At 35.2% G+C, this 19,121-nt stretch overlaps 1 protein-coding gene across 1 annotated transcript in view; it reads right to left on the reverse strand.

The window, feature by feature from the left end:
- Positions 1-5,587: 5,587 nt before the first annotated feature.
- The window catches only part of LOC126281328 (Krueppel-like factor 16), a 252,597-nt gene continuing 239,063 nt past the window's right edge, over positions 5,588-19,121 (reverse strand). Inside the window, exon 3 of the mRNA XM_049980187.1 lies at positions 5,588-10,580. Within this exon, the coding sequence (XP_049836144.1) occupies positions 10,445-10,580 (136 nt within the window). The 3' untranslated portion in view covers positions 5,588-10,444. The remainder of the gene's footprint in view (positions 10,581-19,121) is intronic.

Consider the following 19,121-nt stretch of genomic DNA (forward strand, 5'->3'; position numbering starts at 1 on the left):
GTCACCACCAACAATAATTGTATGAGTGGGGTACCTGTTTGAAAATACATTCAAATTTTATTTGAACTGTGCAGCAACTGTATCATCTGAGTCAGGGAGTTAGTTGTTAAGTATAACCTCTACCCATTTTAATTGACAGGAGCTACATATTTCCAATTTTAGCCAGCTTTCCACATTTATAACGATTTGAGATTCAGCACTTTCTGTTAGCTCCAGGAACTCTGGTTCTTTTCCAACACAGCTAAGACAGTTTACATCCAGGATATTCATTGTAGCTATATCTACCCTCTCTGTGTATTCATCCTGCACCCTTTCGAAAACTGAAACCCTTGCTGCATGTTCCAGAGACCTACTAACCTAAAAACCATCCAGCCCCCTCCATACACCCCTCACTGCCCATGTAGCCAGTTCTTGCATGTAGTGAACTCCTGACCTATTTAGTGGAATCCAGTAACTCACCACACTATTGCGCAAGACAACGAATCTGGAACTTACATGGTTGCATAACCATCTGAGCCTCTGATTGAGACCCTCCACTTGGCTCTGTACCAAAGTGGTGAGCTCTACCTTCATCTTGTAAGCAAGACTGGCAGTCTTTACTACTTCAGTTAGCCACTCGAAACCAGAAAGAATCTCTTACGATCCAAAGGAACACACATTGTTAGTGCCAACATGAGCCACCACCTGCAGTTGGCTGAACCATGTGCTCTTCATGGCATCCTGAAGAATATATGTGAAGAACAGGATTTTTTAAAAATTTATTTGAACTATTATACATGACATTACAGTGATCAGCAACAGCAAATTGACATTCATTACTGGATAAATACCTCCTACAGAATTTTCCTTGCATTATGGTCTGCTACAATGTGCATCCTTCAAGTTTTCAAATATATCTACTCACCTCCCATTTGCTCATCTTCTCGATCTTTTCTTATCTCTTAGTATCTAGCAAAGCATTTTCTTGGTCCACCTAACACCCATTTGTTGACTGCATATCCTATGAATCTACTTTCATCAGCATGGCAGTTACAGTTGTGCGAGTCTTTAATCGAGTTCAATAAATACGGCTATTGCAGACTATTGGACTTTTTATTCATTTTTATATCATAATAGTTTTAACACCTTTTTTATGCTGTATGAATGGCCAGTCAGTTAATTTCTAATTATTTTAGCTGTGGCTGCCCTAGTTTTAAAATTTTATTGCCTTTAACATACATTTTTACATTCCCAAGAAAGATCTGTGATGAACTCCACATAAGTCTAGCTGCAAAAACTGATACAGAAATGTGTTGAGAAATCGGAAACTGGCTGCAAAAGTCAAGTGTTTTTTATTTCATGTAACTAAGACAGTGTCAAAAATAGAAGTCCAGATATGTTAATCACGTTTGCCTCAAAAGAACTCTTCCACTTCCTCACCTAAATACAGGCGAAGTCTGTTACTTGAGACCATTCAACAGGCTCAACTTTGGCATTCATATCAAGATGGAGAAAAAGTTATGATCATGTGGCATTAGACAACAGGTGCCAGCGGTTTTCAAGAGGCAACATCTCTGTATCACTACATGAAAAACCAGGTTCTTCATCAAGCTTCTAAGCTCAGTCTCTTCAGTGATTGCTGTGGTCGTCAAAACCACAACTGGAGTATGATGTACTTTGCAAGATACAAGGTGAGAAATTTAGCAAACATTAAAAGTGTGTGCACTGTGTAATAACTGGTCACACTTATTTACCAAATAATGGATCTCAGTATAGCAAAACAACACATTTACCCCAAACGAATGGATGGAATCGATGAAAACATGTAGAAAAAAGTTACCTTTTTTGCTAACAAAGTGGTGGATAAGTTTGTGTCCTTTGACAAACTAAACCCTGTATTCAAGAATTAGTAGATTTCCTATGGAAAGCAAAATTTGTCAATGGAAACTTATGATGCTGCACAATGATGATTATACTGACATTTACAAATGAGTTGATCTAAAATAATGATCTCACCTACAGAGCTTCACATATTCCTTGCACAGCTCCACACCATTTTGCATTCTCATAATAAGATGTAGGATATAAGGATTTTCAATTCCAGTGAATCACTCATTTTTATCTTTCCCTTGTAAATGACACCTCAGGTATAACACATTAAATGAGCTCGAGGATGTTCTGCCACAGCATCGACGAAATGATTTTCTCTGTGATGAGTATTATTTTTTACCATTTGAAAACTTTAGTTCCAGGCTTGCCTATTGGTTACAGTAGCCAATTCTTTAGTGGTCTATGCAGCAATTATTTTTTTAAAAACTTATTATGGTTGTCAAAAGTGTGCAAAAAATTTTGCCTTACGAAGTGTTAAGCACCTCATTATCTATTTTCTCAATCAAAGGTTGTTCCATAAATGTAAACAAGTAAAGTGCACTCTTAAGTAAAATGTGTTTCATTTATTTTCTTAGTTATTACTATTTGTACCACAGATCTCTTAGTTCCCGACCTGCCAATTACCGACTATTTGTTATTGGTACTTTGGCATCATAAAATAGCTTTTATTTCTCTTTACCTTCAACTCCTTCCCCTTTCTCCAACAGGAGTGTGAACTTTTACATCTCATTTCCTTTTGTAATTTTCTGTCTCTCTCTTTGTGAAGAATAGTAAAATGGGGAAAGAAGGGGGGGGGGGGGGGGATGAAGTTACTCAACATAATTTTCGATTGTGGAAGCACTGCTTACAGGTTACACATCAGAGAAACATACGATTACAGCTTTTAATGCGTACATTATGACAGCTTTTAAAGTCTTTAAATAGCTGTATGAACATTGAAAAATCAAATTTTTGTTGCACCTGGAAGCTGTTAGGCAGGCAACCTGAAAGTGGAATCGTGCCTCAGGTTAGGCATTTAGTAATATAAAAGGTGTGTATGGAAAGATTAGTCAGTGGTCGCAGAAGATATAGGAAATGAAAGTTACAAATTAAGTACGTTTACTGACCTTCAAAGTAATCACCATTAGCTGCAACACACTTCTGGCATCGACCATAAAGCTATTGGAAACCGTCAGCAAATGCTTCTTATAGAATCGCTCAGAGTACCGTCATCATACATTGTTGGAAGTCCATAATATTGTGCTTAACACTCTTGGCATACCTTCAACTTTTCTGCTCTCATTCTCAGCAGCAGCCACCAATCATCCGAAAGTACGAGTCACATTCCTGCCATTCCAAAATGGAGTGCACAAATGGAGTAGTGTGTAACATGAAATTTTGCTTAAAATTAAGGAAAATGGTGACAGATTCATGGAATATTAGTTCAAGTTTACAGTGTTAGCAGCGAGTAAAAAAAGTGTCTATTTTGAGTGGTTTAAACACATTATAGAGATGGAAAGCAAAGATGAGCCATGTTTGGGTATACTGAAACATGCACAGTCACAAATACCATTGAAAAAGTGTGACACATACCTGCAAATGTTTGGCAACTGTCTGTGAATGAGAGCAGAAGAGTTCAACATAAGAAAAAGTGTAAGCACTGTTGTTCATCGAACATTCACAGACATTGCGGACATCCAGCAATGTATGACCACAGTGCTTCAATTAATTCCATAAGCAGCATTTACTGACTGCTTCCAACAGTTTTACAACCAAAGTCAGAAGTGTGTTGTAGCTAATAGTGATTACTCTGAATGTCTGTAGAGGTATTTTGTTTCTAACTATTGTTAACTTTATCTTCTGAAACCATTCACTGAACTTTTCAGATGCACCTTGTTGATGTCTATGTAGTAACTATTTGACTCACTATTTTTGAAACCACAATCTTCAGTACTATAGCTTTTCAACCCATTTGCAGTTAATTCGCTTCTCATTCTCTTTATAAAGTGTTAGGGAAGAATGTAGAAAACATATGCACAGCATCTGTAGTTTTATTTATAATGAAGATTTTGTGGTGAATAAAATGTGTTTCAATTAAACATCTTTTTGTAACAGTAGTGTGAAAATATGCCTACAGAATCACCATGTTACACCATAACACACTGTGGAATGTTAGCAGAATGTTATTTCCTTCGATAGTTTTCATGCTTGCAGAATGGCAGTTCACACACTGTAGTCTGAGAGGTACCCTGTAGACCCCTATAAAGCTGCACATTAGTTTGATAATGCTGTTTAATTAGGCATATGCAAAGGAGAACATTCAAGGAGTTACAGTTAATCACATTATTCCAGCAGAATACCCTTTATTCTTAAAATATCGATAAATATACAAGTTCAATATTTTGTACCATTTTACATTATACTACATACACGTGTTTTGCAAGTCAGTTTTAATTAAGTACATCTGTTTCTGTCACATGAGCAGGATCTGCCTTCTCATTTGGTGCTACCGTTACTACTCTTACGAAGAATACTTGCCTTTCATCATGCATTGATAGTCATGCCAGTTCAGCACTGAAGCGCAAAAGTAAGATTTACATTCACAAAATTATACTTGGGTTTAATCAATATTACATAACAAATATGTACAGTTTATTTAACACATTATTGTATTACTCCAGTATTGCTCACGAATGCAAACAAGTTCTCACAAAACACAAAATTCGTCTCAAAAACCTTTCGAGATGTTCAATTCATATAAACATTTTAACACGGACGGCAGTCATAATGGTATTTCAGAATTACTTAAATCAATGTTAATTAGAGGATTGGGAGGTGGAGGGTGATGGGGGCACAACAGTTTCTTGTAGAGTTCACATAACTAATAAGAACACAAACCTTTGACACTTTCAGTCACTATTTCCAGTAATCTGCATAGAAAATCCTGAGCATTTTATATCAAAAATAATACTTTAGAAAAATCTGACAGATATCAAAATATTATAGTTTCTCAGACAGTTGTTAGGCTATCATATATAGAAATGTAATTTTGAGTTCACAGGCAACTGGTGTTAATAGTGATAATACCAAGCTTTTGCCAAAATCAAACAGTGGAAGAAGAGTATCACTGCAATTTAGCATTTGCATCACATGCTTTATTTTATTTTGTGAAATGCACATATTGTCACGAAGATGCTTTATTTATCTTTTCGTATTTTACACTTCCAGATAACAGTAAGAAAATAAAGCTATGCCACTGTAACTTGACCATAGTCACTTGTAATTATTAGACTAGACTATTTTTATGCACCTTACATGGTATGTAAGATATAAGAACCAATTGTTTGAAAACTTACTCATAAAAAAAGAGATAATCAGATACACTTTTCATGCTCAGGCATTTCTAAGACAGCTGTGAACAATTTTTCCACTTGTCTTACACACTGCAAACTGTCTCCTACAACTAGGATTTGTACGTGGTTAGTCTTTGCTACAAGTAAAATAGTAAATAAATTGTCTTTTGAGCACACTATGGTTATATAGGTAGATTATGTTTTAATCTACTCTTTCACAAAGTTCGACTTCTTAATTTTAACTTGTGTAATTTTATATGATGATCTATGTAATATATGTTTAAGAGCTACTCTGTATTTTATGTTTAAGCTAAAATGTGAACAAGTCACAGTGAAAGAGATTCAGTCACACTGACACACATTCTTTTTGTTTTAGAAGTGACAGATTTTTTTTTTTTTTTGCAGGAGGGAAACATTTTAATAAATAATGAAGGAAGAAGTGTAAGATTCACAAAACTAATAGTACAACTACTTTTTTGGAATATACTTGAGCTATACCCTGAGAACTCCGAATAATTAAACAAGCTCTGCAATATTTAATGTCTAATAGTTCATATAGATAAAGTTAAGGCTCTCTTTAAGTACAGTCCATGATAAAAATATACTGTACTTCCTGTTGGTGTGAAATATCTGGAGCATGGTCTTATTGGAATATCAACACAGCAACATAAACACTCTTAAATACTTCTAGTTCATAATCAGCAATATACTTCGATTGTCTATGTATGGTGACAGTGCACAGAGCGCTAGTTCTTCGGAAATGAGCTTGTATACACTAACACTAGTTCTAAATTCTTAACAGAGAGCTAGAGGCAGAAAAATGGAATCTCAATATATTGGCAGCATTTCAGCATGTATGTTGGAAATATTAATTACGCAACAAAGTTTACAGATAAAAGTAAGAACTAATATGGCAAGTGGGTGGCCATTGCTAATTCAGAAAGCATTCCTTCAGTCCTTTGAAGCAGCAATCAGTATTACACAATCTGTCTTCTCCATTGATTGCTTATCGTGAAGTCATGATTCCCAACTGAATAACATTAAAAAAAAAATTGCTTCTCTTACTGTCTGCATAAAAAGTAAGTAAGAAAATTAAGTGGTTTTCAAAATCCAAGGACCTGATGACATTTGTGATAGTAACATTTTAAATATTTCACAGCCCATCACTATTAAGAGTATATTTGTGTGTGCGTACCATGCAGTAGATAAACACACCAATTCACATCATGCACCTTAGATTAAAAGTGATTTTTTTCCTGCTAATCAGTGTTAAAGTGTTCTATACTTAGTTACACTAAGTAATCTAAAGCTGATAGAATGTAAATTGTGAGTAGAAAATAGTTGATCTGTAAATGGTATTTTTTTTATATTTTAGAAGTATTGTAGTCAATTCTGTCAAAACAAGCATTTTCACAGCATAAGATTTAGTGAAGTGTCTATGTTTGAAGATGATAGTACAGCCATCATTTTTATTTTTATTTTTTTCTATTTCTATAAATATTTTGCGGAGATTCATTCTCCATATAGGCATCTGAAGCACACTACAGAAATGTTTGGCACATTCTACTAGAAATAATTTTCAGATAATATAGCACTTCTACCATCTTTATAAACATATGTTTCTTTTCAGATTTTTCCCCAGTGAATAGCAGACAAATTCTGCAGAGAGTACAGCTGCCATTAAAAAGGTATTATAAAAAAATTTGATACATGTACTAGTTAACAAGTAGTGCTTCAGATTGTAACTAATTTGCTATTTAATAAGAAAATCAATATTAATTCCAACAGAGCACAGGTAACTGTTTGTTAGATTGCACCTAACAACAGAATAACTGCACAGTAAGTAAGAACACAAGATTATAAATTCATAACAGTTCTGCCAGATAAAATAATCTAAAGATGTGATTATTTGTAATGGAGATGCATCACCTCTGTGTGTACAACATACACATGAAAAATGTGAATAATGTGTCATGTAGCAAACTTGACAGCATAATGCAATCAATTTGATTAGAATGTACACTTTAGACATTTGGTGTGTGCTCAAATAAGACCACTTTTCTCTTAAGGAAACTTCCTGCTTTATGCACCAATATTTTAAAAATTTTCTCGTCTTTACAGGAACTGTTTTTATTTCCTTAGCTGATCTTGCAATATTAATAATACAACAATCTTCCAGTGTTTTATAAAACATCTTTCAAACTAAGTTTAATTACATTACAGCATTTTTACATGGAAAACACTGAGGCTGGTGTTCATCTGTATTGCTAGCTATGTACTATTTACATTTAATTAAAATCCCTATTAAAATAGTTAATTAAATATAATCTCCTACAAAATCTATGTTATGATTTCTTCATACTAAAAATGTTTCTAGAAAGATATATGCTTTATACACATTGGTAATATGAGTGTACTGCTCAAAATGACAATTTTTTCCCCGTATTGAAATGCTCTAACACACATAATTCTGTTAAATTTAACATTTACAATTTTCTGGTCCCTTAAGAAAATTACAGCCAGATTTGGTCCATACATACCAGAACATGCCCATCACAAAGTGACCAATGTATTTATGGTTTTGTGGCAGCAAGTAAACAATACAAATGAAAACATGGAATTTAATTGTAAACTTGAGATAACATGCATACCTAAGAGGATAAAGCAGTGTTGCTTTCAAATATCAGTGAAATTTAATATTTTACAATGATCAGTAAACAAACAGAAATGTTTCAGCAAACAAACAGAAATGTTAACATTATTTGAATTTATTTACATCTACACACACGCACACACAAAAATTGTTAAAGGTACCAGAAATTATGGCTGTATAACAATTCTCATCAAAATTGTCATCTTGAGAATACCTCTTCACTTAGAAGGCCAGAAGTTCACTCAGAAAGATCTGTTGTGCTATTATATAAGAAAAGATTGGATATGATAGAAAGATATGAATAATGTTCAATTTTTCTGTAGCAATATGTACAGTATCTCTCTCAGTCACCACATTTCATACAGTATGGCAGTCATGCATGGCCAAGTAAACAGAATCCTGGAAGTAGCCAGGAAGCATTAATTCGGAGGCCTTGTACCTGCCCATACAAGTATTGAATTACTCATCCATTCATTCTTGTAATTTATCAGGAGAACAGATATCTAGGAACAGTTGAGCATTATTATGTACAATAAATGCTCCCTCCACTGTGAAAAGGAAATTTTTCACATTGCCACTTCCCATACCTCCAGACACACTTGCATTCATGGAACCCTATGTAATCACTCATCCCTCCAGTTCAGCTTGCACAAGAAACTACTCTAGATTTTCCTTCTTTTAAAAAAGCAAATAAAGTTAATATATTAAAATGTATAGTCTACGTACTACACTAAACTGACTGTAGAATTGAGATCTATAAGGTCGCTATTGTTGTAATGTGACAAAAAATTAATGTGGATTATGTCTCACAACATTTCCTTTGCCGCTGTATACATAGGAAGCACAAATAATCTTTTTTACTTTTTTTAAAACTCTAATATTTGTGGCAAAATAGACCATATGCTATTTAAGAATTTGCCCTATAATATTGCCCAACCGAAAATGCTGTTAATTAAAAATGTTCCAAGATTATTAAGTATCAAAATTTTTTGACTGTTTTTAAGATTACATGTTTCTGAGTTCTTCCGTAACAGTGATAGGAAGAACTACAAATCTAAATAAATTAGTTTTACTACACAACACATTTTAAATAAGAATTAATATATACAGATCTTGCAGTATACAAAAACTGTTTTTAATGTGTAAAACAGGAATGCTGTATCAACCCAAAAATCAAATTTGATCTTTGTGAAAAGGAAAAAGTATTAATTACCTAAATAAATATACATACACACACACATACACAAAATGGGAACACAAGTGTTATACAATGCACAGAGGAACACAGCTATCACAAAAATTAATTTTGCCATGTGATAATAAGGTCAGTCCAGAGTAAGGCAATGTATTATTCATCAAGTTATATTATTTACAAGTAACTTCTATGATATCTGCAACTCCGCACTTAACTGAATGTAGCTTTGGTTTCCCAAAGCTTAGTCTTGTTAGATGTAACAAGACTAAAAATAGCAGATCTAAGGGATGCAAATGTCATCAGTCATAAAAATGATGCAGCGGGTAAAGCTATATGTGTGAGGTAGACTGGCTTTTAATTGTGGAACATATGGGGATTTCTTGTCATTATGGTCAGTAATCAGCAGAACTAATTAAGCATTTGAAAAACAAAATACTTTTGTTATATAGTACTGCACTAAGCTGTAATCAGAATATTGTTCTGTGAATAACATGAGTAAATGTTTCCAAATTTGACTTTTGGGGTTTAGGATTATGTTAAACCACTAAAATAACATCATAAACATATTACATCAGGCATTTCAAACTGATATATTACTGGATAAAAATTTACGCACATCCTTTTTATACACAACTGTCCATGCCATTGCTGATATTTTCATCCTAACACACAAATAATCCGTTTGCATATATATATATATATATATATACCACGCATCCAAACATTGCCTCCAATTTAATCGTGGCTACATGTACAAGACTGCTGAACTTCACATCCAGGCCTATTAAACCACATTACAATTTCGTACACACCAACCAAATTGCTTTGAGTCCTCATACACCATCATCAGAAAAATCACATGTTTAATTACATTAGTATAAAAAGGTAATAAGGCCTAAGTTTTCAAGTTTATACACAATAATATACACAGTGACCGAATCGTGCAAACAAGCTCCCAGTCAAAATGTTTGAAAGAGTAACTGTGATATACTGACAGCTGACAGGACATTTCATGCATTACCTCCATACATTAACAATTCTTTTAATAACAAGTGACATATCACAAGTATGTGCCGTAAGGTTACAAAAGAATTAAATGGGAAGAGCACATAACTGTCAGATTGTAACAGCCAGCCAGCTATCAACAGCATCCTTTCATGGCGTTCTCTTAATTGCTTTTTATAGAAAGACTTAGTAGAGTCCACTACATTGCGATAGTGGAAGAGACGATAAAAATAATGAGGGTAACAGTTCTAAAAATAATAGTTATTAAGGTTCTGTAAGGACACTAAATCTACATTTCCAGTTACATTTCGGTCACTGCAAACTGCAACCACCACAGAACAATAAAATGCTTCAGAGATGGTTTGCGGCGGTGGCAGCATATTGAGGGTGCTAGGGCGATGGCACTGAATCGGACAGCACCTCGGATGGTGTACCCTCACTGGAATTTATGGAGCACGCCTTATGAGGTGGTCTTCGCTGTCGCAGGACTGACGGGTCGAAATTTGGATGCCTGCGGGCATGTTTGCTGTAAACAGAAAATGGTGTGTTAGAGGTTAATCTTGTGAAGTTGAATAAATACAGACAAGTGGAATTATTTATGACCAAGAAAAATTAGTAATAAGTATTACACTGGTAACAGTCATCTAACTAAAATAATTGATCAGAAAGTGACAAGGTAGTAAAGAGATCGGAGATGTTTTGCTCTAATGAAGGTAGAGCACCATAACAGGAATGTGCAGGAACTAAGGGAGTATGCACCATGATTATAAAGATTTCTTCTAAAACATTGTAATAAATGTTTTAGATAAACAATATTGTGCAGCAGATTCACATGGTACTTTATGGAAATAAATGGAGCCAGAAGCAGTTTGTAACTGAAACTGGCTCACAGAAACTTCATTTATCAATGAATTCCCACTTGTTTCTACATGTGTTTCTTTGGTTCTTTTATTTGGATGTCAGCACTAGAGGAAGTCATTTGTGTATAGCTACTGAACCACATTGAAATTCCAAGGTGCAACATCATCACTGTCTACCTCTAGAGTCTACTAGTATTCTCCGCCTCAATATATTTAAAGGTATAAATCCGCTTCACCAATAGACACTAGGAATGGTTGTTATCGCTGAAACAATCAAGTTTGATCTGTGTTATTCAACACTAGTTTAATCAGAGTGGGATAACCATTGAAGATAACTGGTTTCTGAAACAACCAATTTTCAGTTTTTTACTCCTATTAATTCCTGTAATAAATGTAAAAATTGAACAAAGATTGAAAAAATTGCATCTCCTTCAGCTCTTGGAATCAAAATATTAAATTAAATAGGCAAATAAAACGGATCTTAGTCCATCCACCATTCGCTGTTCGCTGTTTTTGTTACAAAGTAATAAGAAGTGGACTACTATGAAAAACCTCCAGTATTTTCCTATTCTCTAATTTTTTGAATCTCTGCTCAAAAACCATGTTGTAACCTAGGTCATACCACTATATGGACATTATGAATAGTCAGCACTAAATGATAAAAACTGAAGTTGAAGGATTATTTTTCTTGTTAATTGGGTTTGATTTCCAGCTGGGTCAGTGTTGTGTTATCCTAATCGTCCCTTTCATTATCGTTCACACACAAGTCGCCCGATGGGGCATCAACTAAAGACTTTAAACTCAGCAGCCAAGGGCTAAAAGCAGATAAAAGCATGTCATGTCAACACAGCCAGCAGATCAGCTCCTTTCTATTTTTATTCTGTTAATGGACTGGAAAGTTTTAAGTTTTTTTCCTTATGTCATAAGTTTGTCATGGCTACTGCTGATTTTAATCTTTCTAAGCAAATGGAAGATTGTACTTCATTGATATCGCTCTTCATAAAATACTTGCAGACTAGAGTTGGTGCCATTCTCTAATACAACTCATTTTTGACGACAATAGCGAGGAACTACAATCTAGACTGTATGTGGCAAATCTTGCACACTGCAGGTACACGCATTTCACCTAATAGGCCACACTATTGTCCCTGCAATTCCACACCAAGTCTTAAGCCATGTGTTTGTTGCTCATTTCTATCAGCAATTTTATTAAAATGCGCGCTGATCGATTTTCCCAATTTTCCGTGATAAGGCAATATTTCAATGCAATGCAAATTTAACAAATAAAAATTAATTCTTCTTTAAAAAGGATTTATTTAAAAATTAAAAATTTTTGCTGCTGTGGCTAATTGATATTTCAGTTTTTACCTGGTTATTATAAAAAAGAAAAACACCTGTTATAACCAAGACCAAACAAATATCGAAAAATACTGGTTATTCAGAACTAAAACATTGGTATCTGTTTTAACTGGCCAGTTTTTCTAAACACCATACCTACTTTACTTCAAGGAAGAAAGACATCTTATTCCTCTGCCCCACACAAAATATAATTTTAGTAAGAACACTTTTCATACATTCATTTGAATGGCCTTAAGTAAGACTGATTTAACTTAAGTCCTCTGCATATGGAGTGATGCATGTACAACAATAGGTAGTTTGATCATGCAGCCCACAGGAACGTGAAAAATATAGTCAGCTGTTTTTATTTCAAGAAAATGATTTACGAGTCAGTACTGTGCACATTTTTAACAGGGTCGGAAATGGAACTTTTTTTACAGCTACTTAAGAGATGCCATTCGTGTTCCCAGTTTAAAACTACTCCATACAACTAGCAACAAGGTCTAGCTCCCTCCCCCCCTCCCCCAACACATTATCGTATGGGTGCCCTTGACCTGTCTCACTCCGTGCAGTTAGAGGCAATGATGATACAACTACAAACTGGTTTACTTTCTCTAACAAAAAGTTAGAGGTCATAGTAGGCACTTCCATCTGTTACGATGTACAATGACGGCTCAAAAAGGAAATTACTACTGCTGTAAATTCAGTGTTTGTTGCACTACTAAATACTATGATACGTGTAACCTCTCACTCAATATCAATGGTATCTTCACTGATATGTTAATCATTCAGAACTGATCTACAATGCATTGAGTTTATCATCCCAAATGATATTCTCCATATTTTTCTGAAAGCTAGGTGTTAGCAGTTTGCTTGATAAAACACACCACTAACAGAACTGAAGCAGCTCTGCTTCCAAACGCAACAGACTTGGCACAAATACAGCATTAGAGACCCCCATATGTAACAAGCTGAATTAAAATTCTGCAAGAAGAGGAAACTACAGAAAATTCCTAGTATCATTACAGATATGCACCTGTATTCACACTGTCAGTAGTACTAATCTAAAAAAACATTTAGAGTAATTTCCAAAAACTCTAAAAGTACAGTCATCTGGAGGGAAACTGGCAAGTCTGTCGGGGACCAGAATGATTAAAGTATTACAGAAAAAAATGGCAGAATTTTGTGATAACCATTTCTGTAGCAAAAGAGGATACTGGTATTGTTAACTCAAAAGAAAAAGCATTCGAGCATATGAGGAAGAGTGTCAATGATACAGTTTTGCATTCGAAAAATACTTAAATCTCTTTATAAGCAAACACTATTACTTCTTTAACCAGTTTGGTGGGAAAAAAAAATCAAATTGATTCCAATCTGTTACTACTGATGAAACATGGGTCAACACTTAACCACAAAGTGGAGCACGGGACAATCATTGCTATTACAATATTTCAAGTAAAATATTAAAAGCCTGTTCTCCTCATACAGTTGGTGTAACCAGACACACATGTAATGTATCACATTCACAATGTATTTTCTTCTTGTTAGATTTCCCTATAAGAATGGGGTTGATAAATTTGCAATTTAGTTGTTGACACGTTTCACCATTCACATTTTCGCCCCCTATCGATTCAGCCACTACAGAATAAAATATTTAAATAACAAAACACCTGCTGGAATTTTTAATTATATATGTCTGTCTTCTAACTGCAAATACAGGGTGTTTCAAAAATGACCGGTATATTTGAAACGGCAATACAAACTAAACGAGCAGCGATAGAAATACACCGTTTGTTGCAATATGCTTGGGACAACAGTACATTTTCGGGCAGACAAACTTTCGAAATTACAGCAGTTTCAATTGTCAACGACAGATGGCGCTGTGGTCTGGGAAACTCTATAGTACGATATTTTCCACATATCCACCATGCGTAGCAATAATATGGCGTAGTCTCTGAATGAAATTTCCCGAAACCTTTGACAACGTGTCTGCCGGAATGGCTTCACATGCAGATGAGATGTACTGCTTCAGCTGTTCAATTGTTTCTGGATTCTGGCGGTACACCTGGTCTTTCAAGTGTCCCCACAGAAAGAAGTCACAGGGGTTCATGTCTGGCGAATAGGGAGGCCAATCCACGCCGCCTCCTGTATGTTTCGGATAGCCCAAAGCAATCACATGATCATCGAAATATTCATTCAGGAAATTAAAGACGTCGGCCGTGCGATGTGGCCGGGCACCATCTTGCACAAACCACGAGGTGTTCACAGTGTTGTCTAAGGCAGTTTGTACCGCCACAAATTCACAAAGAATGTCCAGATAGCGTGATGCAGTAATCGTTTCGGATCTGAAAAATGGGCCAATGATTCCTTTGGAAGAAATGGCGGCCCAGACCAGTACTATTTGAGGATGCAGGGACGATGGGACTGCAACATGGGGCTTTTCGGTTCCCCATATGTGCCAGTTCTGTTTATTGACGAAGCCGTCCAGGTAAAAATAAGCTTCGTCAGTAAACCAAGTGCTGCCCACATGCATATCGTCGTCATCAATCCTGTGCACTATATCGTTAGCGAATGTCTCTCGTGCAGCAATGGTAGCAGCGCTGACGGGTTGCCGCGTTTGAATTTTGTGTGGATAGAGGTGTAAACTCTGGCACATGAGATGATACGTGGATGTTGGCGTCATTTGGACCGCAGCTGCAACACGGCGAACGGAAACCCGAGGCCGCTGTTGGATCACCTGCTGCACTAGCTGCGCGTTGCCCTCTGTGGTTGCCGTACGCAGTCGCCCTACCTTTCCAGCACGTTCATCCATCACGTTCCCAGTCCGTTGAAATTTTTCAAATAGATCCTTTATTGTATCGCTTTTCGGTCCTTGGGTTACATTAAACCTCCGTTGAAAACTTCGTCTTGTTGCAACACTGTGTTCTAGGTGGTGGAATTCCAACACCAGAAAAATAACACTGTGTTCTAGGTGGTGGAATTCCAACACCAGAAAAATCCTCTGTTCTAAGGAATAAACCATGTTGTCCACAGCACACTTGCACGTTGTGAACAGCACACGCTTACAGCAGAAAGACGACGTACAGAATGGCGCACCCACAGACCGTGTTGTCTTCTATATCTTTCACATCACTTGCAGCGCCATCTGTTGTTGAAAATTGTAACTACTGTAATTTCGAAAGTTTGTCCGCCTGAAAATTTACTGTTGTCCCAAGCATATTGCAACAAACGGTGTATTTCTATTGCTGCTCGTTTAGTTTTTATTGCCATTTCAAATATACCTGTCATTTTTGAAACACCCTGTACTTAAATATAAATGCAAGATAGATTTATGTTCTGCAACAACAAAGGAACAGAGCTGTAGCACATGCTCTTTAATCAGTTAATGAAACTAGTTTTTCAGGTTCTAAAAAATGTTCCATAACACTGCTAAAACTGTTACACAGAACATAATAAATAGGTGGTAACAATGAATGGAAGGGTTATTCAGGACAGTGGTGGAAGGGAGGAGGGGTGTAAGAAATCTATTGCCATTGTAGGAACTGCAGTGACATTGAACAAACAAGGGGTGTCTTGCAACAACCTACATATAATTTTCTCATCCTGCTTGCATATAATTTTCAGCTTGTAGCACCAACAGAGCACACACAAGTCATAAAAATGTCCTGTGTATAAGTTGTATGAAATGGGAGTCTCAGGGCTGCTTTCCTTCAAAAGCACTCTCACTACATATCCAAAGAGGAAAACACACCAGTAAACATTAGAGGTACCATGAAATCACATGAGTACGTAAAGGATGTAAATTGCCAAATAGATTAATGTACAAATGCACTGGAAAAATGTAGATGAATAATTACTTTTTCCTACAATGAGCACTTAAAATCACTTTTCGATGAGGAATATGACTGCCTGACAGTTATCTTACAGAAGAACATTACCATGAATGTGACTGCCCACATGTTATGGAACAAATGATGAAGAAACAGAAGGAAATGCACTTTATTTCAGTAATCACAAATTCTTCCATCCACGCGGACTCAAGCTGTTTCCTTTAAAATGGTTAGGTTTTACCATCCAGATAAAGGCATTGCAGTGAGAGTTTTGGAGTTGGTGAACTTTGGTGTTTAATACATTTGACTTCTTACATATTAGAGGTGTTAAAAAAGTTTGATCTTAAGGAGTAGGTTATAGCAATTTTGCAAAAAACACAAATACCAATTAAGGAGCAAAGAAAAGGAAAGGTGAGAACAATCTTTTAATTTAACTGGCACGAAAAAGATGAAAATAATTTAAATGGTGTAGAATGTCAATCTCATGTTGTTGTACAATACTGTCCAATGGCTAACCCCTTCATATACAGCTCATAACTAGTAAAATCTACAAACATCCTTGCTGAAAATTTTACTCATTTTCACAATGAGTTAGTGCCCGAAAATTATTACACACTTGGTTGAGTTCTCACTAACTACTGCAGGTTCTAACGCATCCACTGAATCAGTGTTTTCAATAATCACTTAAATTAGATGAAAGAAGTGGTAAAACTGAAAATGACAGAAACCATATTGAGCAGCCTCCCTTACATCGGCTTTTACAATTTGATACTTAATGAAAATAAACTTCTACAGCAAATACACACTACTGTAAAATATCACTGAAAAACCAGAGTGTGTGCACCATCATCTTCAATGCAAAATGTGTGAAATTTGTATTTATATTTATATCCATTTTTTTTAGGTAATTTAACATCAGCATTATGGTAGAATATGTGAAAACAAATTCTTGTTAAACCAATGCCACTGTGTTTCAGTTTTCACTCATTTGGCCAGCATTTTTGTGCAATATTTTGAAAACGTCCTGATTTTGTTTAAAATAATATGGGAATCCTATTCATTCTAGATCCCATTAATAAGGAAAACCTTCAGGGATATGTAATGAGTTAGGGTATACATCGACATGAGGCAAAAAATGATACAGAAACTTACTCTGTATACTGTATTAACAATAAACTATCACTATACGGCTTAATAGGATTTGAGCTTATTCCATCTAAATTTAATGGAGTAAAAGAGTCGTCAGCAGCTGCTACTTTGTAAAACTGAGAAGGCAGCATACTTTTTTCAATGTACAGTGTTTAATATTTGCTTGATTACAATGGTATTTTTCAAAGAATCTTTTTTTGCATCTGTAAATACCATGTCAATATCAATAGTAGGTTGCCTAATTACTTGTCATTCAGCTTTACAAACATTGCCATTTGCTATATGGCTCACACAACTTTTCAATCCCCAAATCTAGACACCTCTTAAATTCACTTGAAAACAATATTAATGGGAGATAACTATTAGCTAATATAAGAATGAACATTCTTAATAAATAAAAGAGTATTGTAAATAATAAAGAAGGAAAGCAATTGTTATTTATCACAAGGTCTGTGGTATGGAGATATAATTTCATTTAAAAAGGAAATGGATGAATGAGTCATGAAAGCAGTACAAAACCTGTGTATGGGAAAACAGACGGAAGGAAAAAATAATCCAGCTTAAACTGTGTAAATAATTTAACTTCTAATGTATATCATTTTGTCTTAATGTCTTAGATTGTTTAATTTGTATTTTTTTTGGGGGGGGGGGGCGCAGATAGTTCAAAAAGTGTGGGAACAAAATTTCATCATGGAAAAAAGATATTAAACTATGAATTAATTACAAGGGGATCTGCTGACTGGACATTGCATAAAACCAGATTTTGAATATTAGGCTGAAAACAATATCCGAATGTCTGAAGTAAGAAACAAAAGGGTATTGGAATTGAATATCTATAGATGAAATGGTATAATGTAATGACATCAACAATGAAAACAGACTATGATGTTTTAAGGGAAAATAATTTAACAAAAATTGTGACTGGTAATGAAATGTTTGTACAAAATGGCTCTTTCGATTAATTTGATTGGGCATTGCACTCAAATACAACAAGGATACAGAGAAGAAACTAGTAAAATCCACAGACTTATATATGTGCTTACGACCACCACCACCTTAACCTTTCTCCCTTGCCACCAGCCCCTAAAAAGCAGTATGTGTTTGTAAAACAAAACACACAATAAGAGACAATTTGTATTTTCAATAAAATTCTTCTGGGTTTAGCAATACACCCTGAGGAAGGTGCCTTACAACAGTCGCCGAAATGTAAGAATTTTACAGATGACAATGCGGCCTCAAACCCAGAAGACTGTGACAACGCCGTGGAAGCCTATGTTTACAATTTGTATTTTATAAGAATGTGGTGCTCCTAAATTATAGTAGAGATATATTGGTAATCAAATATTACCAGTTAAAATATATAATGCTTTAAGCATAGGAAGCAGCAGATGGTATATATTTTTAATGTTTTGTTTTGTACAGTGTTATCGATTTTTAAAGTAAGGCACAGGAAATTCTTAATATTGCTGTTCTGATTTGATAAGTATGTCACTGTTGGCAGTAAACTATAGATTCAATGACAGATTTTTCGGTAGTTTAAACTAATGTATATCATGTTGAAAGATCAAGAGGTTGGCTATGAGTTGACTTCTACAAATGTGTCATGACAGTAATCTATTATTTTCACATATTATGTATTCCTCTGATAATAGTCTTTTCCCACTGGCCTGTTATTTTTTACATTTCCAATATGCCTGAAGGCACTGTTAGAAAGTCTTTCACTGAAGAACCTCTATATTATTGCCGAGCTTCAGAAACTAAGTTAATTAAAGTAGTCCCACTGTACTGCGTCATAGTGGTTACATACTACTTGATTTGCAGCGAGTTTGTCACCTTGATCAGTTTTCGGCAGTAGCTCAAATATGAACGAATGTCAATCCAATTACACGA

Source organism: Schistocerca gregaria, chromosome 7 (genome assembly GCF_023897955.1).
Source record: "Schistocerca gregaria isolate iqSchGreg1 chromosome 7, iqSchGreg1.2, whole genome shotgun sequence".
Lineage (NCBI taxonomy): Eukaryota > Metazoa > Arthropoda > Insecta > Orthoptera > Acrididae > Schistocerca > Schistocerca gregaria.